This window comes from Helianthus annuus, chromosome 16 (assembly GCF_002127325.2).
Source record: "Helianthus annuus cultivar XRQ/B chromosome 16, HanXRQr2.0-SUNRISE, whole genome shotgun sequence".
In the NCBI taxonomy this organism is placed as follows: domain Eukaryota; kingdom Viridiplantae; phylum Streptophyta; class Magnoliopsida; order Asterales; family Asteraceae; genus Helianthus; species Helianthus annuus.
Genome location: NC_035448.2, coordinates 55,904,572 through 55,928,338, shown reverse-complemented (window position 1 = coordinate 55,928,338; position 23,767 = coordinate 55,904,572). Strand labels below are relative to the sequence as shown.

General features: G+C 40.9%; 1 protein-coding gene across 1 annotated transcript; it reads left to right on the top strand.

Moving 5' to 3' along the window:
• Nucleotides 1–15,606: 15,606 nt before the first annotated feature.
• On the top strand, nucleotides 15,607–16,098 carry LOC110919228. The gene has a single exon (XM_022163504.1). It carries the CDS (start codon nucleotides 15,607–15,609, stop codon nucleotides 16,096–16,098), a length of 492 nt encoding a protein of 163 aa, XP_022019196.1.
• Nucleotides 16,099–23,767: the final 7,669 nt, after the last annotated feature.

Below are 23,767 nucleotides of genomic sequence, written 5' to 3'. Positions count from 1 at the left end.
TCTTATAATCCTCCACCAATTCTTTAACCATTAGTCCATGTGTTTCTTAAGTACTTAACATATCTAATAAACAACTAAATAAACTCATGGGGGGGGGGGTCCGACTTGTCTGATAACCGGTTTGGGGGTGGTATAGGGTTGGGTTTCAACTAGTTAGTTAGATGTTTAGTTAGGTTTCAAGTATAAAGATTAGTGTTTTAGATGTTATGCAATTATAAGGTGTGTTATGATGTTCGGGAACCATAACTAGTTCAGAAAAATAAAAACAATGCTTCTAGCATTATTTTCGTGTTCCGGGTAATCTCCGGTTATTCGGTTTGATACTATTCCATTAAGGTGCTAAGTTATGTCATAAAGTGTCTTTTATATATCTTTTTGTAACACTTTTAATTTCCAACACTTAGGGAAGCATACAGGACTATTTAGTAACTTTTTCTACACAAGACTAGTATGTTAACAAGCACATGTAAGTATGACACAGTAATCAGAAGGCAGTTAAGTAGTTCAACACAGTCATCAAGCACTTTAATTAACATTAATTAATCGTATGGATACATGTAATTTGGAGGGTTGTCACATTCTCCCCCTGTTAAGAGAATTTCGTCCCGAAATTTATTACGTGGTTACTGAGGAAGCTAGTTGAGTTGCGTTGGTTTCCTGGTTTTCCTGGGGTGTCACATCACCCCCCATTGGTTTGGAATTTCGTCCCGAAATTCTGCAGTAGCTTCAGCCTCAGTAGTGGTTGCACTTTTCTTAACCAGCTGGGGGTACTTGAGTTTCATTTGGTCTTCTCGTTCCCAGGTATACTCTAGGCCATGATGGGAATCCCAACGAACTCGGACAAGAGGTATCCTGGTACGCTTGAGAATCTTAACATCTCGATCAGTAATTTCTACCGTTTCCTCGACGAATCGCAGCTGGTCGTCGATAGTGAGCTCCTTTAAGGGAACTATGAGGGTCTCATCTGATAAACACTTCTTCAGATTCGACACATGGAAAACATTGTGGACTCCGCTGAGTTCGGCCGGTAGATTTGGCTTTTAGGTAACTTTGCCAATTTTCTTAATGATTTCGAATGGTCTGACATAACGCGGATTGAGCTTGCCTCGTTTGCCAAAACGAACTACACCTTTCCATGGTGAGATTTTGAGTAGCACCCGGTCCCCAACCTGGAACTCGGGTGGTTTCCTTCGCTTATCAGCATAGCTTTTCTGACGGTCACGAGCTGCCGCCATTCGTTGTCGTATCTGAGCAATCTTCTCGGTTGTATCTATTACAAGTTCTGGGCCAGTGATTTGGCTGTCACCAACTTCTGCCCAACAGAGAGGTGATCGGCACTTCCGTCCATACAATGCCTCGAACGGAGCGGCCTGGATACTGGTGTGGTAACTGTTGTTATACGAAAACTCCACTAACGGGAGATGTTTTTCCCAGCTATTACCAAAATCGATTACACATGCCCTAAGCATGTCTTCAAGGGTTTGGATGGTGCGTTCAGATTGCCTATCCGTATGTGGATGATATGCTGTGCTCATGTCTAATCGAGAACCAAAGGACTTGTGCATAGCTTGCCACAATTCAGATGTAAAACGTGAGTCACGATCAGAAATGATGGAGGTTGGCACTCCGTTCCTTGATACTACTTCCTTTAGATAGACGTCTGCTAGAGTAGAAAACTTATCCGTTTCCCTGATAGCCAGGAAATGTGCAGACTTAGCCAGTCGATCCACGATTACCCAAATGGTATCATTTCCGCGTTGAGATCTAGGCAGACCAGTAACGAAATCCATGGAAATTTGCTCCCATTTCCATTTAGGTATCTCTGGTTGTTGAAGTAGGCCGGATGGTTTCTGATATTCGGTCTTGACTCTCGCACAAGTCAAACATTTGCTAACATAGGTTGCTACGTGGGCTTTCATGCTAGGCCACCAGTATGTAGTCTTGAGATCATGTATATCTTATCCGAACCAGGATGTACTGAACAACGAGACTTATGTGCTTCATCGATCACAAGCTCGCGTAAGCCTCCATAAAGTGGAACCCAGATGCGCCCGTTAACATAGTGGGCGTCGTCTTCCTTTTGTTCTAACCGCTGCCTTGACCCTCGCAGGGACTCAGCCCTGATGTTTTCTGCTTTCAATGCTTCAACCTGAGCATCACGAATTTGAGCGGGAAGGTTAGAGTGAATGGTAAGCTGTAACGCACGTACACGCTTAGGTATAGTATCCTTTCGACTGAGAGCGTCGGCCACAACATTGGCCTTGCCCGGATGGTATTTGATGGCGCATTCGTAATCGTTCAAAAGCTCGACCCATCGGCGTTGTCGCATGTTTAACTCTTTTTGCTTGAAGATATGCTCGAGACTCCTGTGATCGGTGTAAATGGTGCACTTGGTACTGTACAGGTAATGTCTCCATATCTTAAGTGCGAAAACAACTGCTCCCAACTCCAAGTCATGCGTAGTGTAGTTCCTTTCGTGAACTTTAAGTTGGCGCGATGCATAAGCAATGACCTTGTCATGTTGCATCAACACGCAACCAAGTCCTTGGATGGAAGCGTCGCAATAAACCACAAAATCATCTGTGCCTTTAGGCAATGAGAGGATAGGCGCGCTACAAAGTCTGTCCTTTAAGTGCTGAAATGCAGACTCCTGTGCATCACCCCAATGATAGGTGACACCCTTCTGAGTTAGTGAAGTGAGAGGTTGCGCAATCTTAGAGAAATCCTTGATGAATCTTCTGTAATATCCTGCCAAACCCAAGAATTGGCGGATTTCTGTTGGTGTACGGGGTGCAGGCCAATTCTTGATTGAGTCAACCTTGGATGGATCAACATGAATCCCATCCTCGTTTACCACATGGCCTAGAAAGTGGACTTCGCGAAGCCAAAAGTCACATTTCGAAAACTTGCCATATAACTGCTCTTTTCAAAGAAGTTCCAGGATAAGCCACAGATGTTGCGCGTGTTCCTCCTGACTCTTAGAATAGATCAGGATGTCGCCGACGAAGACTATGACAAATTTATCCAGGTAAGGTTTGCACACTCGGTTCATGAGGTCCATGAAGACCGCAGGTGCATTCGTCAATCCGAAAGGCATAACTAGAAACTCGTAATGGCCGCTGTTTTGGAGACGTCCTCATCTCGGACTCTCAGCTGATGGTATTCCGATCTCAAATCAATCTTAGAGTAATAGCTCGACCCTTGAAACTGGTCGAACAAGTCACCAATGCGTGGAAGAGGATAACGATTCTTCACGGTCACCTTTTTGAGTTCGCGGTAGTCAATACACATTCTGAAGGTACCGTCTTTCTTTTTCACGAATAACACTGGAGCTCCCCAAGGCGAAGAGCTAGGACGTATGAAACCCTTTTCCAAGAGTTCTTGTAGTTGCGTGGACAATTCTTCAAGTTCTGACGGAGCTAGACGATAAGGTGCTCGAGCTATGGGCGCTGCTCCAGGAGCTAGCTCGATCTGAAACTCGACTTGTCGATGGGGCGGGAGACCAGGTAACTCCTCCGGAAATATCTCAGGAAAGTCGCGCACAATAGGAATGTCTTCTATCTTCCTTTCTTCCAAGGATGTATCGGAAACGAGGGCTAGAATAGTAGTGTGGCCCTTTCGCAGACACTTCTGGGCCTTAAGGAAAGAGATGATACGAGGGGTTCTTTACCAGAACGAGGAATGCAGACAATCTTCTCGTTGCAAAGAATTTCTGCTTGCTGATGAGATAACCAATCCATCCCAATAACAACGTCAATACTACCCAGTACGATAGGAATAAGATCAATAGAGAAGGTCTGACCAACTAGGACGAGATTACAGCCTTTAACTATGTGTGTGGCTTCAAGTTTTTACCGTTTGCTAATTCTACCACGTGTTTGGTGTTCAAAAGGGTTGGAGTGCGCTTAAGCATTTGGCTAACTTTTAAGGACACATAACTAGTATCGGCACCCGAATCAAATAAAACAGTAACAAAGAAGTCGTCCAGGAGAAACTTACCCATCACAACGTTGGGATCGTTCCTTGCGTCACCCTGACCAATCACGAAGGCACGACCTTGGGCGCCATTGCCATTATTGTTACCTCCGTTGTTGCCTCCATTGTTGTTCCCGTTTCCTTGGTTGTTGTTGTTCTGATTCTGGTTCAGCTGAGGATAGTTCCTCTAAAAGTGGCCTTCAGTGCCACACTGAAAGCATCCTTTATTGCCCTGCTGTTGCTACTGTTGGTGGTTCAGTGGAGCTTGTTGTTGCTGTTGACGATTCAGATTCGCAGGACGTGGGCTCCTGCAATCCTTGGCTTCATGACCCAGCTTGTTACATCTCAGGCGACGACCCTTGTGGCACTGCCCGCTATGATGCTTGTTGCACCGGTTGCACTTGGGGTGGTTCCCTCGGTATCCACCCTGTCCTTGACTACCAGAAGACTGCTGACCAGGACTCTGGTGGTCATCAGTCTTTCGCTGCTGAGACTGAACTAAAGTAGAACCCTTGCCCGAATTTCCATCCCACTTGCGCTTGTTATCATTGGGAGCATCAGAAGTAGTAGTAGCGCTAATATGCTTGGGCAGCCTGTTCTGCTCAACTGCCTGACCAGTGAGACGATGAGCCAACCGAATGCTTTTCTGAATGGTGCCAAGATTAGCTGAGGTCACGTGACTCTGAATCTCTGGTACAAGACCCTTGAGGTACAGCTCAATACGTTTGATGGGAGGGTCCACCATAGTGGGACACAAGATAGCTAGTTCGTTCGACCTCTTTGTGTATGCCTCGATCTCAGACCTCGTCATCTTCAAATTGAAAAATTCCACCTCAAGCTTGTGGATGTAGTCACGGCTACAGTACTCCTCTTTGATCAATTCTTTGAAGTCGTTCCATGGGGCGGCATTAGCAACCGCCAACCCAAGCAGTTGAACCTGTGCTTTCCACCACGTTAACGCAGCACCTTCCAGCGTTCCAGTAGCAAATTTCACCCTACGATCTTTAGGGCATTCACACATCTCAAAAACAAACTCAAGCTTATCGAACCAGTGGAGAAGGCCTACAGCTCCTTCTGTGCCGCTGAAAGTACTAGGTCGGTAATCCATGAATGTTTTGAACATGCACACAGGAGGTTGTGCAGGTTGACCTGTCGTGAGAGCAAGGAAGGACAAAGTTTATCACAAAGGTTGGTTTATGAGAGTAGGATCTAAACATCCTAGGATAGGTCGAAATAGCAGGTTATACCTCCCATTGGAGCTGCTGCTAGTGCCTCAGCAACTCGTTCATTGATCAAAGTCGTCAACTGGGCTTGAGTTAGGTTGATACGTCCTCCACGTCCGTTCATGATCTTCACAACGTAGCAACGTAATGAGAAAAGTGTCGCGAAAGTGCGTAAGTGTGGGACGACAGTAGAGAGTAAGCACACAAGATTCAAATAGCAATTATCACGTTAATTGATGCACAATGTGAACTATCTAACCGACAATATAACATAAATCATACCACCTATTGTGTCGAGTCTTGCACGTGGAGCGAAGCGTCGTTGTGGATCGTTGAGCACTGTACAGGTTATAGTCTGGTTTTGTCAAAAAGCTTTTTTTCTTTTTTAAAACCAAGTTCACTATAACCAATGGCTCTGATACCAATCTGTCACGCCCCCAAAATCCACCATGCGGAGTATCACCGCTTGGAGGCGTGACATGACCAGGATTGAACCATCAATCATATTGAACACGTAATTAAGTAAATAAAACCAACCACAATACGATTGGTGATCATCTTTAAGTTAACAGCGGAAGCATAACACGTGAAACTAAAACATAAGTTCATAGTTCATAAGTTCAAAGACCAAAACATCAGTTCCATAAGTTCATAAAGTTTATTTATTAAGCACGGGACAAATAGTCCATATCCTACAACGCCCTACTCCTCGTGCAAGCTCCATAAGCATCTAGCGACCTGTAGGGCATGTAACAACGAGTCAACAACAAAGTTGAGTGAGTTCACGGTTGGTTGTTTAGTTTTAAGTTGTTTCCGAAAACATGGTTTGCCTTTCGTTGGCTTAATTACCGTGGGGGTTACCCCATAGTTGAAAGTATGATTAACCGGTTCCTTCTTTATTACCCGAACCATATCCATAATCAGTGGGGGCTTCCCCATGTGAACCACTAGACCGTACCATATCGACTACTAACGAAAATGAGATGTGCCCTACATCAGTGTCTATCATCACTGACCGTTTGCCATAGTCCATTAGCACACGCCCGTCCGACTGGCACGGTGTGAGGTTTGTTAAACCTAATAGCGCTATTAACTAATGACCCGCTCACCATTGGCCTCGGCGATTAAGTCGATATAAAATGAGGGACTTCATGATAGAGTTTTGTCTAGTAAGTTTTAAGGTTGTTGTCCTACCTAAGGAGAATACGCAGTATTAATATTGGCATCCTACCTATGGAGGATGGCGGTACATATCCTACCAAAGGAGGATATGTAGGTTTTGTTTTAATTCTTTAACCCATTCCCAACCACCGGGAATCCCATGCCTTAGAAAGTGTGTGAACTCACCTTGGTTTGCTCGGTTAGATTAATTACTCAAATAATCAGGAAATCAAGCACGTCCTAATAAGGTAAAGTTAACAATCAGTTTCTCGTGCATGCATAACACGTATCCTACATACGGTTTATTTACTTATTACTTCTACCACATACCACACAATTCAAATGTCAAGTTATATTGTTAAGTTACAGTATTTTATCCTAAAATAATATAACTATCTCACAAAATAAACAAGTATCCACACAAGTGTTCTAGTATTAAGATATATATTCTAAATATATATTTACCCATTTTTATTTACAAAATCTAACCTCCGACACTTTGTATTTTGTTACCAAAAATTATGGCGAAGTTTATATTCGAAACACAAGTTATAAAATATACTTGTAACGCTTGTTTAGAAAAATATTTTCTAAGTGTTGAAATTTTTAGAAAACTTCGCCAAAGTTTCCTTTGTAACTAGAGGTGTCCATGCTTATTAGCATATCATTTTCTTTTCCAAAAATTATTCAACAATCATCAATCAACAATATAAAATCTTTACTTATCAATCTTTGTTAAAAACAAGCATTAATTTCTATATCATGAACTTGAAAATTTATAAAAATGTGTTGTATCTTACTAGCGAATTTAGTAAGTCTTGTTACCCCTTAAAGTGTGATTGCTTCTTTAAAAACTCCATTTCTAAAGAATATGGATCTTTACAACTTATGTTCATATTTTCTAGAAATGTTTCTTCATGTATTTTTCTTGTTACACATGTATTTCTTTACTTTGTTAACCACTAAAAATGATGTATATTTATGTAAGAACCAAGATTTAGTAAAACTTGTATTTTTAACTTGGTTTCTTGGTAAATCATACTTGAAATATTTAGATCTACAAGACTTTAAACTTACTTTGTTCATCATTTTACAAGAAACATTATATTCATTCAAGTTCAAGACTTTAGTGAGGATGATCCATAACCTTTAACATGTTCATCCTCTTATCTTGCTAGATTATGTTTTTAATCATGATCTAGCAAGACTTCATGATGATCAACATCATTTCAACAAACAAACAATAATCAACAAGTATTTCATCACTAAAACAACATGATTTCTTTGTATTTAAAGCTTATGTTTAAGTTTCATCCTTATGTTCTTTAGTGTTCTTGATGATCTTCAAGATTAACACCATGAATCCTACTTTAACCACTAAGATAAGATGAAATATGAAGGGATTCATGTTCTTACCACTAGCTCAAGGCTAGGGAAGTTCAAGAGAAGAAAAGTGGTGGTTAATAGCAAGTAGAGAAGGTCCTTCAACTTCCGAGAACACCAAGCTTCGTTGTATGCACTTTAACACCTTGGTATGCTCTTAGATTGGTTGAAGATGATTGAATGATGATGATGGTGAGGGTGGTTAAGTTCGGCCGAAGCCAAGGAAGGAAGAAAGAAGGAGTTTTGTTGTTGGTGTGAAGATGATAATGAAAGTATGAAGATCTAGGAGTTAGTCTTATAATCCTCCACCAATTCTTTAACCATTAGTCCATGTGTTTCTTAAGTACTTAACATGTCTAATAATCAACTAAATAAAATCATGGGGGGGGGGGGGTCCTACTTGTCTCATAACCGGTTTGGGGGGGGTATAAGGTTGGGTTTCAACTAGTTAGTTAGATGTTTAGTTAGGTTTCAAGTATAAAGATTAGTGTTTTAGATGTTATGCAATTATAAGGTGTGTTTTGATGTTCGGGAACCATAACTAGTTCAGAAAAATAAAAACAATGCTTCTAGCATTAGTTTCGTGCTCCGGGTAATGTCCGGTTGTTCGGTTTGATATTATTCTGTTAAGGTGCTAAGTTATGTCGTAAAGTGTCTTTTATATATCTTTTTGTAACACTTTGAATTTCCAACACTTAGGGAAGCATACAGGACTATTTAGTAACTTTTTCTGCACAAGACTAGTATGTTAACAAGCACATGTAAGTATGACACAGTAATCAGAAGGCTGTTAACTAGTTCAACACAGTCATCAAGCACTTTAATTAACATTAATTAATCATACGGATACATGTAATTTGGAGGGTTGTCACAGTTGGAATTCCCAAAACGGAATTCTTGGGTAAGTCTTTGGGTTAGGTTTCTCCTCTGGTCTTCTTCTCTAGTACGCACCAGTTCATCAGCCAAGGTATTGGCTAGCTCTACAGCTTCTTCTATCGTTTGAGGTCTAGCTGCCTTGACTACATATTTAATCTCTCCAATTAATCCCCAGATGTAACGGGAGATTAATACCGGTTTAGGTGATGCAAGGGTCGGTACTATTCTAGCATATTCAAAGAATGTGGTAGTGTATCCATTACTATCTACCCCGGTCATTCTAAGGTTCAGAAACTTATTTGCTATCTGCTCCTTTTCATTGGGAGGGCAGAATTTCCTTTTCTACCATGTTTTTAAACTCCTCTCATTCTATGTTGTATACCATATCACTTCCTCTTGACTGGAGGATAGTGTTCCACCATTCTAGGGCCGAGTTCTTAAACAAATTCGAAGCAAACATTATCTTGTCTTCGTCAGCACATTTGCTTATTTTCTAAACAGCCTCAGTCTTCTCTATCCAGCGTAGAGCTGCAATGGGTCCTTCATTGCCCGAGAATTCTATTGGTTTGCAGGACCAGAATTCTTTGTAAGAACAACCATATGGCATGGTTCTTCTTCTTTTGGGAATGGGTACTTGAAGTACGGGTCCATTGCTCACGCTGTGTTCAGGTTCAATTGGTCGCTTACTGCTATGCTTACTTTTGTTATCTGCTTCCTTAATAGTTTGGATAATAAATGGCATTGCATCTATGATTCCTTGTGCCACTATGTGTTTGATAGCACTATTATCCACTTGATTTCCATTGTTATTGTTGTTCGGATTCTCGTTATTCAGATTATCATTATTCGAGTGGTTATCGTTCTGGATATTATCATTCTGGTTTTTTGATTCACTTCGTTGTCCATCTGAATTTTAAACATTTACCACATATTAATATCACCAATAATAATTGAATATAGTCAAATCACATGTCACACACTTTTGGTCAAAAGCGTCGAGCATTGCGACTTTTACTCAATTCATATACTATGCGTCTATTACACACTAGTACAGAAATATAAATTACAATACCAACTGAAATTTAAAACTACACTATTAGTAATAGGCATCCGTAGTTTTTTTTCTAACACATACACACATCTATTATTATTATATTATTATTATTTCTACCGTTTCCACCATCGATTCAAGGATATGGATTCATCCAAAAATCCATATTGCGTTCGTCGTATTTGCATACGAGACGCTCTCCCACCTATCTCATTCGTTCACTGCTTTCTAAAATTTCCTCACCAAAAGTCCTAAGTTCTTGTACGTTTTCTGCACTCATTGGGGGTGCAGGTTCTAGGACTGGGTTCAGAATCTGGGGTGCATATTCCTGGTACGGGGCCTGGTATGGGTAATGATTCTCTAAGATCTCCCTAATGTATACATCATTATCGAAATAGGGATCAAGAGGATCTAACCCTGGGTAGGCTCCTAGATTGGGCATTGGCAAATCTTCATGTATCGGGTAACGTTGCACATAGTCCCTAACGTCATCCCACCAGGGGTCGTAATTTGGGTCTAGGGGATTTGCTGCAGGTACCCTAGGTATTTCTTCCGGATTGAAATCATGCATTTCTACTTGGTTTTCAGGGTTTTCTATCTCCATGGGTTGGTCAGGAATTTGTGGTTGTGGTTGAGGTGCTAGCATTTGCTCAAGGTTTGGGTCAGCTGCAGTGGTTGCTAAAATATGGATATTAGCTATACCCCTATTGAGCATATCCTGGGCATATGCATTGGTTTCTCTTTTGGCTGCGGCTAGTGCTCTCTGGTCTTGTAACTTTTTAATACGCTTTCTACGCTCATGTGCTCCCCTATTGAACCATCCCCCCTTTTTCTGAGGAAATGGCTCCTCAGATTGAGCCTTAAATACGAATATTCCTTCTTCCGTATCAGCAGAGTACCCCGAGAGGGCAGGCTGAGAAGAGGCACCTTCGCTGCTAGGCGAACCAGACAATTGACGATACGCGTCAGATGGTCCTTGGTCGCTCATACTTTAAACTAACAAATAGTCAGATAACACATAATAAGAAAATACAATTATGCACGTATTTCCGTAAATTATTCCCTAACAATTTGAATTTTGATGTCAGCAGAACACTTCTGTGGCTGAATCAGTGGCATAGCTCTAATACCACCTTCTGTCGCAACCCCCGATCCCTAATCCCCGGGAACGGGCGGCCGCGAGCCAGTTTCGGTGGTATCGCGTTATTTATCTAAGTTGGCAGCGGAAATTTTCATCAGGACCGTAGTTAGGAAATATTTTATCAGAGTAAAATACCACATTTCCAAATCATTAAACACATGGGTAAAACCCAAGTTTTTAGTACACACAATAGGGATACACCCTATTTTATTTAAGAAAAACATCTATTTCTTTTAGGTAACTTTATTGCCACTTTTCCAAGCCTTCAGTGCTGTCCAGCTGGCTTCTATTTGGCTTTCACATATTGTTACCTGAAACGCATTTTAAAAACATTTTGTCAGTGGGAAATACTGGTGAGTGAATCGCAGTTTAATCAAGTTTAAATAAAAACCAATTTACAGTATTGAGGGCACATCCGCAATTACATTTGTTTCCAAGATATAACAATTAACATCCGTGGTACTGTCACACTCAACTTGTGGAAATGTTACCACGCCAGTAACAAATGTTGTATACAAAACCCCAACATACCCACGATAATTGTATTCTTACAAATACTCAATAACTGCTTATTATATATTTAATTAAGTGAGGTTTTGTAAAAACATTTAACAAAAAGAGGATTACTCACATTGCTGTTTTAGATTATCCGTAAGGGTTTCCTGATGACAATCTATAAATTACACAAATGCACGTGTGTTAGTATAATAACCCATTTTAACATTAGTAATACCCTCCCCAAGATGGCATTCCAACGACTACGTCGGGCAGAACCACGACAGTCTTTACGGAACCCTAGATCAACCGGGCAGAGTATCTAATACGTCTCCAGGGGGTTATGATACTTACATCGTAGTAGAACCTCGCTATTTAGGGGGGGTCTAAGACCCGCGTATAAAGCCTACAATTCATAAATTGAGATTGAGAAATGATTTTTGAATGATTTCGACTGAGATCCGAGGCCATCTATTTATAGTTGTTGAATCTGGTTCCCTCGCGGCCCGCGTAACATACGCGCAAGGCCTACGCGGCCCGCGTCAAAGCTAGTCAACGGACTAGCTTGTCCGGATCATCAGGTAGGTCCGCCACGATGAGGACACGTGTCGGCCTGGGGTGTTGCCATGTTCTGGTCTCACGCGGCCCGCGTTAACTAAACCGGGTCTTACGCGGCCCGCCTGAACTTAAGAAATCAAACAGAATCAGGTTTCAACCTTGAAACCGCCCGCGTAAGGTTGAGGTGGGGTCCTACGCGGCCCGCCTGAACTTAATATTTCTTGTTTTTATTTATTTTAAATGGCATAATGGATTTTAGGCTCGGTTTTCACATACGGGTATATTTTGGGACATATTGGGATATTTTAAAATATATTAGAGTGTCAGGAAAATTTACGAGGATGTCGATTTAGGGTTGTTATAGCCGGGGTTGCAACATGACAAGCGTCCATCGAATAACTTCACACCATACGTCGTTAGAATATCGGGTAACAATAGAGAACTGAACGAGGCAACGATGAGTCACCTTAACGATGTTGCCTTTCTTCAACCAAGTTAACTAGTAAAGTTTAGGATGGGGTTCCACTTTCAAGCCAAGTTTCTCGATCATGTTTGTCGCGACCATGTTCTCATAACTTCCACCATCAATAATGATAGTGCAAGCTTTTCACTTGGATGTGCACTTTGTCCGAAAAATGTTGTTTCAGAGCCATCTTGTGTCATCACACACTGACATATTATTGGTGCTTAGGACCCGCTGAGCAATTAGAGATTCTCCCTTGTCGGGATAAAAAATTTCCCCGCTTGTGTCTTTTTCTGCCTCCTTATCTGTATCATAAATAGGTAAAGTATCAAGAGTATCCTCCGTAGAACAATCTCTCACGAAATGTCCTATGCCATGACATTTGATGCAATGGTAGGCTTGTAAATGAACCGAACGAACATGAACGAAGCATGTTCGTGTTCGTTCATTAAAGTTTAACCGAACAAACGATCGGTCATAAACATCCTAACGAACGGATTTTCTTGTTTGTGTTCGTTTGTTTAGAAAACGAAAATGTTCATCTTCGTTTATGTTCATTTATCAATAGTGTAAACGAACAGTTCACGAACATAAACGAGCATACAAACATACACGAGCATAAACGAACGCGATTTCACATAAGCGAACCTAAACGAACATAAATGAGCAAAAAAATGAAAATAACTAAATATAAATTAACGAACACAAATGATGAAACACTAATTAAAGGTAAACGTGAATATCCAAACATAACCATCATAAAAAAAAGAACTTCAAATGTAAATAAATTCGTTAAAATTATAGTCTAATAGACACTTCAAAGAACCATCTTGAAATCACTAATTCACCATTATGATCAACAATGCATCAACTTCATTCTAACTCTATGTATATGACAATGTCAGGAAACATTACTTGTCAAACCAAAATTACATATGTATTTTTTAGTGCTTACCTGTTATAGAAAAACGAAACAAGTCTCAATTGTGTAGGTGTAGTAGAGAAAAAGAAAAAGCTAAAAACAAGTAAACCTTAATCAACCATTCATAAGACATAAAAGATTGTTTTTAAATTGGAATGTAGATATCAAATATATTAATACCAAATAAAGATTATTTTGAAATCGGAAACTTGAAACATGTAATGGGATGGCAAAGAAAATCTTGTAAATTTCAAATTTAGTATTAGTTCTAAACTTAATATATTAGTAATATATAAAGTTAAACAATTAAATAAACGAACTGATATAAACAAACATAAATGATTGAATTCAAATGAACATAACTGAACGAACATAAACGATCGTTCATGAACGTAAATGAATGAACGAGACATTGTTTGTGTTCATTCATTTAGTTAAATGAACGGCAAAAAATGTTCATGTTTGTTCGTTTACTAAATAAACAAACATAAACGAGTTTCCTGCTGAACGATACATGAACGGTTCACTGAACGTTTGGTTCGTTTACAAGGTTGCTGCAACGGGTCACTTTTGAGCCGTACGAACTTCCCAAATCGCTCGACACCTCCGTTTTACTTTGACCAAACCTATAACAACCCTCCTAAAATATTGCCGACACTCTTAATATATTTAGAATATCCCTAAAGGTCCTAAAATACACCCCGTATACGAAAACCGGGCCCTAAATACCTTATATAATTAAAAATAAAATAAAAACAAGAATTTGGGGTCGCTCGCGGGCCGCGAAGACCTTCATGGTCTTCTAACGTGGGGCGCGACAGCTGGTCACCAGGGCGCAGCCCGGTGTTGCCACGTGTCAAACGCGTGTTGAAGCTAGATCAGTGATTGGTCAAGGCTAGGGGCTACTACCCCTATGTTGCGGGCCGCGATGGCTAAGCCTTCGGCTTACGCGGGGCGTGACGAAGTGCCTGATCAGCACAATAAATAGGCTCAATTGGCATCAGTTGCAATTCGCTCACAAATTCGAATTCTCTCTTAATTCTGAATATTAGAAAGTAGTATCGGGTATTGTACCCCGTAAAATAGCGAAGCCCTACCTCGTTGTAAGTATTTTAACCCCCAATTACGTATTGGATACGCTGCCCGATTGATCTAGCGCTCCGTAACGGCTGTCGAGGCTCTGCCCGACGTAGTCGTTGGAGTTCTGTCTCGGGAAGGGTATAACTAATGTAAATATTGGGTTATTATACTAACGCATGTGGATTGTGTAATTAATAGATAATCACCAGGAAATCACAAAGGAAAACCCTTAGATAGCAATGTGAGTAATCCTCCTTTTTGCAAATTGTTTTTACAAAACCTCAAATGATTTACATTATATTAAATAGTGATTGAGTATTTGTATTCTACCATTATCGTCGGTATGTTGGGGTTTTGTATACAAAATTTGTTACTACACTGTGAGTAGTAACATGACCACAAGTCGGGTTGACAGTACAGTGGGTGGTAATTAAAGTAGAAAAATAAACAAATGTAATTGCGAGATCTCCCTCAATGCTGTAAACGGTTTTACCTGTCTTGATTAAATTGGGATTCACTCACCAGTATTTCCCACTGACAAAATGGTTTTAAACGCGTTTCAGTAACAAAATGTGAAAGCCAAATAGAAGCCAGCTGGACAGCACTGAAGGCTTGGAAAAGTGGCTATAAAGTTACCTAAAATAAAGAAGATGTTTTATTAAATAAAATAGGGTTTACCCCTATAAAATGTTTGTAATGGAAACTTGGGAATTTCCCATGTGTTTAATATTATAAAAGTGTGGTATTTTACTCTGATAAAATATTTCCTAACTACGGTCCTGATGTAATTTCCGCTGCCAAATTGATAAACACCGATACCACTATTACTGGCCGCGGCCGCCCGTTCCCGGGTAATTAGGGGACGGGGGTTGCGACAGAAGGTGGTATCAGAGCTACAGCCACTGATTCAGCCACAGAAGTGTTCTGCTGACACTAAAATATTATTCAATATGTTAGGAAATAATTTACATGGATATGTGCATATCTGTATATTATTGTTGTGTGTTATTTGACAATTTGTTAGTTTATAGTATGAGCGACCAAGGACCTTCAGACGCTTACCGTCATTTGTCCAGCTCACCTAGGGACGAAGACACCTCTTCACAGCTTACCCCCTCGGGGTATTCGGCTGACACCGAAGACGGGATTTTCAAAGCACAATCTGAAGAGCCATTCCCTCCCAAGAAAAGAGGATGGTTCAGCAGAGGAGCTCATGAACGTAGAAAAAGGATGAGAAAACTTCAGTAGCAGCGAGCTTTAGCAGCCACTAATAGAGAAATGAATGCTCAAACACAGGATATGATCAATAGGAGACTAGCCAATTTCCACATATTAGCCACTACAGCTGCAGACCCGAATCTAGAACAACTAATAGCACCCCAGTCGTTACCACTATTTCCCACACAACCTATGGAATTGGAGCCAAACCCAGTAGACCAAATTCCAATGCCTGATTTTGACCCAGCTGAAATACCTAGAGTACCAGCACCTCATCCCCCAGACTATGACCCATGGTTTGATAACCATAGAGATTATCAACAACGCTACCCACTAGAAGACGAACCCATGCCAAACCTAGCAGCCTATCCAAACCTAGACCCCCTGGACCCATATTTTGATAATGACCAATTCATCAGGGAAATCCTAGAGAACCCTTACCCACACGAAGAACCGATGCCTCAGTTCCCAGACCCAATACCAGCACCAGCCCTACCCATGAGCACTGAGAATGTGCAAGAACTCCGAACCTTTGGTGAGGAGATTTTATAAGGAAGTGAGAGGATGAGACAAATAGGGGAGTGACTCGTCTGGAAATATGACGAGCGTAACATGGAATTTTGGATGAACCCTATCGGTAGTAGTAATAATAATAATAATATATTAATATATGTATGTGTGTATGTTTGTAAGTTGAATATATATATATATATATCATAACCAACTAGAATAGACAATAGCTACGAATGCATACTAGTATTATATTTTCAATTCCAGTTGTATTTGTAATAGATATAGATATTGATGCATAATATAAAATAGAGTAAAGGTCGCAATGTTCGACGATTTTGATCAATATGCTTGTTCTGTGATTGGTTGCAGTAAATATTGTTTTGTGATATTAATATGTGAAAAATGTTTAAAATTCAGATAGACAACGAAGTGAATCAAGAAAACCAGAATAATGATAATAACGAAAACCAAGTAGATAACAGTGTCATCCAACATATAGTGGCACAAGGGATTATAGATGCAATGCCATACATTATCAAAACGGTTAAGGAAGCGGATAATAAAATTAATAATGGCAGTAAACGACCACCTACTGAACCAGAACACAGCGTGAACAATGGACCAATACTGTAAGTGCCCATTCCAAAAAGAAGAAGAACCATGTCTTATGGTTGTTCTTACAAAGAATTCTGGTCTTGTAAACCAATGGAATTATCGGGCAATGAAGGACACATTGCAGCTCTACGCTGGATAGAAAAGACTGAGTCACTTCTGAAAATAAGCAAGTGCGCAGAAGAGGATAAGATAATGTTTGCCTCCAATCTGTTTAAGAACTCAGCTTTATAATGGTGGAACACTATCCTCCAGTCTAGGGGAAGTGACAGGGTTTATAATATGGAATGGGATGAATTTCAGAATATGGTGGAAAGAAAATTTTGTCCCCCTAATGAAAAGGAACACATAGCAAACAAGTTCTTAAACCTTAGAATGACTGGAGTAGATAGTAAGGGTTACACTATTACATTCTTTGAATATGCTCGAATAGTGCCAACCCTTGCATCATCAGAACCAGTATTAATCTCCCGCTACATCTAGGGATTAATCAGTGAGATTAGGCATATAGTCAAGGCAGCTAGACCACAAACTATAGAAGAAGCTGTAGAACTAACTAATACCTTGACAGATGAATTAGTACATACACAAGAAGAGAACCAGAGGAGGAACCTAGCCCAAGGGCTTACCCAAGAATTTCGTTATGGAAATTCCAATCGTGGGAAAAATGTAGGTTCTACCTCTACACCTTACTGTAAAGCCTGTAAGAAAAAGCATTCAGGAAGATGCTCCACTTACTGCAATTTCTGCAAGATACCAGGACACAAGGAAGAAGATTGTAGGAAGAAACCTAGTAATAGAGTGTGCTTCAATTGTGGAGAAAAAGGTCATATTAAGCTGAACTGTCCAAAACTAGCTCCAGCCATGAATAACAAGACTACTAAAAATGCTAGAGCATTTGTTCTGACTGCAGAAGAAGCCAAGATGATTCCGGACGTGATTGCCGGTACGTTTTTAGTTAACGATGTTTTTGCTAAAGTATTATTTGACTCTGGTGTGAACCAAAGTTTTATTAATACTTCATTTTGCAAACTTCTCAATCAACCATTAACTAAACTCCCACAAGAATGTCTAGTAGAGCGAGCAAATGGAGAAACCATTAAGATCACTAAAATCTTGCAGGGGGCAAGAATAGAATTTTTAAATCAAAAGTTTATTGCAAACCTTTATCCAATGAATCTGGCAGGATTTGATGTTGTATTAGTAATGGATTGGTTAATAGCCAATAAAGCCAGTATTCAATGTGATCAAAAGTCAATACAAGTAAATTCACCAAAGGGTGAAAAGATCACAATTAAAGGAGATAAGCCGTCTAGATTCACAAAATTTATCTCTGTGATGAAAACAACTAGTTATGTAAGAAAAGGATCATTAGTGTATTTGATTTCTATAATCATTAACACTAAAGGAAAATAACTGAAAGATATTCCCGTAGTATCTCAGTTTCCAGATGTATTTCCGAAAGAATTACCAGGACTACCGCCAGACAGGGAAGTCGAATTCAGAATCCATCTGCTACCAGGAATAGCACCAATTGCCAAAGCACCCTACCACTTGGCACCAGCCGAAATGCAAGAGTTAAAGAAACAATTGGACGAACTGTTGGAAAAAGGATTCATACAGCCAAGCTCATCGCCATGGGGAGCACCGATCTTATTCGTCAAAAAGAAAGACGGGTCAATGCGGATGTGCATTGATTACCGTGAATTAAATAAAGTCACGATTAAAAATCGGTACCCGTTACCAAGAATCGATGATTTGTTTGATCAGTTACAAGGAGCTCGATTCTTTTCGAAAATCGATTTACGCTCAAGATATCATTAATTAAAGGTACAGGAAGAGGACATTCCTAAGACCGCTTTTAGAACAAGGTATGGCCATTATGAATTTACTGTCATGCCATTTGGTTTAACCAATGCCCCAGCCGCATTTTGTGGACATGATGAACTGAATATGAAAGCCATATTTGGATAAATTCGTAATTGTCTTTATAGATGATATTGTCACACCCCAACCAATGGCGGAATCATCGGGGCATGGCACTGAGTGAAACAGATTGTCCAGAAGTTTCCACAACAACTATTAATACAAATTCAGTTTAAAATGATACGTCCCATCCCATACTGTATCCCGAATAAATAACAAGTTATTACAGATAACATCCAAACAATTAATCCTGCTATGACAACTCAGATTCAAATTAAACATAAGTATTGTTCAATGCCCCTAAAGACCCAGACTGACAAGATCTACAGACAACTATGCACTAGCAGCTTGTTCTTGACAAACAACTATTTGTTGGGGGCCTCTAGAGACTTATTGTAGCTTCACTTCCCTAGCAAGCAAAAACCTTAAATACCTGTCACATACGTTAAAATAAAGTCAATACATAAAATGTAAAGGTGAGCATACAAGTTTGATAATAGCATATAGAGTTCGAATAGTTTACGCATAACCAGCACGTACACAGAGGGAAATGATGCATGTTAATTATCGACATGGACCTATCGATACCAACGACTGCGAGTTGACTGTCTGAGACAGTTCGCAATACATGATTACCACCGTAATCCATGCAAGTAATTGTCCTTAACAACCCCCGTGTGAACGGGTGCTGAGTCCAAACTATAGTACTACGTTGCTAAGGCAGGTAGACAGCATTCCACGTGTAAACATAACAACAAGCATACATTTAGTCACGTAATACATGCAATCGGTCAGCGTTCAAATAGTTTGAATAGTGTGTTCGATTGTGATTTTGATAAGTAACGTATGTAACACCCAAAAGTGCTAAAGCAAAAAGGGTTCGAGTATACTCACAGTGGTTGGTTATGGATTGAAGGGAGCGCTGAGAGTAGGGTTAGCCTGAATAGTTCGATAGCATAACGATGAGGAACGCGGAAATGCAAACAAGTGCAAATGGATCGAATAGCCTGGTCGATCGAATAGCCTAGTCGATCGAACAGTAGGTTCGATCGAACGGGCTGTTCGATCGGCTTGAAAGTCCGTTTGAATAATCCTATTCAATCGGCGGGTAGGCTCGATCGGCTGGACCATTCAAGTGGATTGTTTCTTCCTCTGATGTGCTTGTGTATGATGGTTTGAACTTTTGAAGTTTTCGTTGTAGTATTTGAGAACACTGAAGTGTTCCTACCTTTCAGGTCGATCGATCGAATGGTCTGTTCGATCGGCCGGCTTAGCCGATTGGTTAGGAACTTCAGAGGTGGTTCTCAGCAGAATGTCACTCGATTGGACAGCCTGTTCGATCGGCTGCCATTCCACACTACGAAGGAGTTGCAAAATCGATTAACTGTTGAAGCATAGTATCTCATGATTCAAAGAGTAATGTTTACCAATCGAGTAGCGTATTCGATCGAGCATCACTTCGTCAATAGCATACTTCTTGAAATTTGAAAAGTATGGAACCATGTGCTAGCCGATCGGCTGGCCCGGCCGATCGGCTGGTATGTTCGATCGGCTGGCCTGTTCGTTCGAACAGCCTAGCCGTTTGGCCAGCAATTCTGACCTGGTCGGCCTTTCGTCTAACACTTGGTTGTTTGATTATTTGTCATGCTTCAAAGGTATTTGACAGCGAGTTAAACCGTAGAACGTGGGTTCTTACTTGTTGCACCGGTTCGGACAGGAATCACCCAAGTCCGGCCGGTGAATTGTTCGGAACGGTAGTTTGACATTTAACCCGAAATCAGTGAACCTCGTAGATAGAATCCGAATCTTGAACCTCTTGACTGTTAGAATGATTAGTCAGTGGGTTCGAGCTCCGTCTCTATCGGTTTTAAGGTTTCGAGAGTAAAATGTTGAAGAACAGTTGGAAATCCTTCCATGAAATTGTTAAGATTCTTACAAATCCTAGTTGTTTATGTGGAAATCGGTCAGATCTAAGCTATTCATGGTTGAGTGAGGCCAAAGTATGATGTTCTTCAAGAACACCATGATGACATCACCCAAGAACACTTAGGTCTTGGTGATTTCACGGTTAGAATTCAAGTTTTGAAAGATAGAAAGGTGTAGAATCATGTAATGATAAAAAACGTACAAGAATTAGAGTGAAAACTTACCGGAGTTGAGAGAAATCTGAGAAAAGGTGAAGAACAAGGCTGGTTCGGTTAGAGCTTTCCAAAAGTAGAAAGAGTGACAATGACAGGGCTATTTATAGGCTCCAAAAGAGGAAAGTGTCAACCGATCGGCCAGGATCTCCGATCGAATGGCCTGCTCGATCGGCCAGGAAGGTGCTAGCCGATCGGCTGGCCTGTTTGATCAGGATGCTTCCTGTTCGATCAGCAACCCCTTTTCGAATGTTTTGCGACGTCTTCGATATTTCGATTTCGATAGACGATGATACGAATACGATAGAGTTCCTAGTCAAATTACTTTCAGTCCCAACTACTATATCTAACATACAATCATCTATAAGTCACGTTTTGATGTCGGTTTCGATTGAGTTTGATTGATTTTCGAGTTTCGATTCGAGTTTCAATTGATTCGATTGAATACCACAAAACATAAAGTAAACATGCACAAGTAACACATAAGGCACACACACAAGTAAGTATTACCACACCAGTTTCGCATAGTTCGAGTCTCGAGTTCGATTGATTGACTTGATTAACTTGATTATTGATTGATTAACTTTATCGCATTGTTATTTCCTACTATTCACAGTCGTAAATCGGTCGCATTGATTAAACATTCGATCATTTTATTTAGACAACACTTACTCCACATAATATAAATAAAACACAAAATCGACTAATTACAGTCAAGAAGTCAAAGTTGACTTGGACTTTGACTTTGACTTTGACTTTGACATTCGAAAACACGGGGTGTTACAGCCTCCCCTTGTTTAGGGAATTTCATCCCGAAATTAGGCTCGAAGCTGCACATCGCCGTGAGTCATTTTACCAATTTGATGCTTCATATCTATTTAAACAACTGCGGGTACTTGGCCTTCATGTCGCTTTCGAGTTCCCAAGTGAACTCCGCGCCTCGCTTGCCTTCCCATCGGACTTTCACGATAGGGATGCGCGAGCGCCTGAGTTGCTTGGTTTGGCGATCCATGATTTCGACAGGCTTTTCCACGAAGTGTAAGGTTTCGTTGACCTGAAGATCGTCGAGTGGTACGGTTAAATCATGATCAGCTAGGCATTTTCGGAGGTTAGACACATGGAAAGTCGGGTGGACGTTACTGAGTTCCTCCGGTAGTTCGAGTCTGTAGGCGACTTTTCCGATCCTTTCCAGAATCTTAAAAGGTCCAACATATTGAGGCGCTAGTTTCCCTTTCTTGCCGAATCTGACTACACCCTTCCAAGGGGATACCTTTAGGAGTACGTAGTCGCCAACGTCAAATTCAAGGGGCTTGCGTCTTCTATCGGCGTAACTTTTCTGTCTACTTCGAGCTTTTACCAAGTTGTCTCGAATCTGGTGGATTTTGTCAGTCGTTTCTTGTAGAATGTCGGGACCGGTTAGTTGCGAATGACCGATCTCGTGCCACACAATAGGCGATCGACATCTCCTACCATATAAGGCTTCGAAGGGTGCCATTTGAATGCTGGCATGATAGCTGTTATTATACGAGAATTCGACTAGTGGCAGGTGTTTGTTCCAACTACCACCAAAATCTATGACACACGCCCGGAGCATGTCTTCAAGAGTACGGATCGTTCTTTCAGTTTGTCCGTCGGTTTGTGGATGTAATGCAGTACTCAGATTAAGCGACGTACCAAGAGCCGACTGAAACGTTTCCCACAACCAAGAAGTAAACCGAGCATCACGGTCAGAGATGATGTCGCGAGGCGTACCATGATTACAAATGATCTCGTCGGTGTAGATTTGGGCTAGTCGTTCCACCTTGTAGTCTTCTCGTATTGGCAAAAAGTAGGCTGATTTGGTTAGACGATCAACTATAACCCAAATACTGTCATGACCTGATGGCGTGGGCGGGAGTTTCGTTACGAAATCCACAGCTATACTCTCCCACTTCCATCTAGGTATCGGCGGTTGTTCGAGTAAGCGAGAACGTCTTTGATGTTCAGCCTTGACTCTTGCGTAAGTTAAGCAACTTCCTACGTAAAGGGCGATATCACGTTTCATACCCGGCCACCAGTACTTGTAACGAAGATCCTGGTACATTTTATCGGCACCGGGATGAATAGAATATCGGGACTTGTGGGCTTCATTCATGATAATCTTTCGCAAATCGGTCCGCTTAGGGATCCAAATTCGGTCCAGATAATAGAATATCCCATCTGATTTGCTTACTAACTGAGCTCCATCGTGGTAGATCCTCTCTCTCTTCAATGTACGCTCGTTAAAGCAAGCATGTTGAGCTTCGCGAATAAGGGCTTCGAGGTTATGCTGGGCTTAAACTTTTCGGATACTGAGCACGTAACTCTTTCTGCGGAGCGCGTCGGCAACAACATTTGCCTTGCCTGGGTGATAACGAATCTCACAGTCGTAATCGTTGAGGAGTTCTACCCATCGGCGTTGACGCATATTAAGTTCCCTTTGATTGAAGATATGTTGTAAACTCCTGTGATCAGTGTAGATTGTACACTTAGTGCCATACAGGTAGTGTCGCCAAATCTTTAATGCAAAGACAACTGCGCCTAGCTCGAGGTCATGGGTTGTATAGTTCTTCTCGTGGATCTTGAGCTGTCGAGATGCGTAAGCTATAACCTTGTCTCGCTGCATGAGGACACAACCAAGACCAAGGTTGGAAGCATCAAAGTAGACAATGAAATCGTCGCTTCCGTCGGGCAACGTAAGAATCAGAGCGTTGCACAGCATATGCTTGAGAGTTTGAAAGGCAGATTCTTGTGCGGTTCCCCACACAAAAGGCTTGTCTTTATGAGTAAGAGCGGTAAGCGGCACAGCGATTTTGGAGAATCCTTCAATAAATCGTCGATAATAGCCCGCTAGTCCGAGAAAAGAACGAACTTCAGACAGGTTCTTAGGCATAATCCACTTTTGACGGCTTCAATCTTCGCGGGATCGACGTGTATTCCCTGACTATTCATGATGTGACCCAGAAACTGAACTTCCTCTTACCAGAATTCACACTTGGAGAACTTGGCGTAGA

Bases quoted from the DNA above. Each gene is read 5' to 3' on its own strand.
- LOC110919228 (XM_022163504.1), top strand. From the start codon at position 15,607: ATGAATGCTCAAACACAGGATATGATCAATAGGAGACTAGCCAATTTC.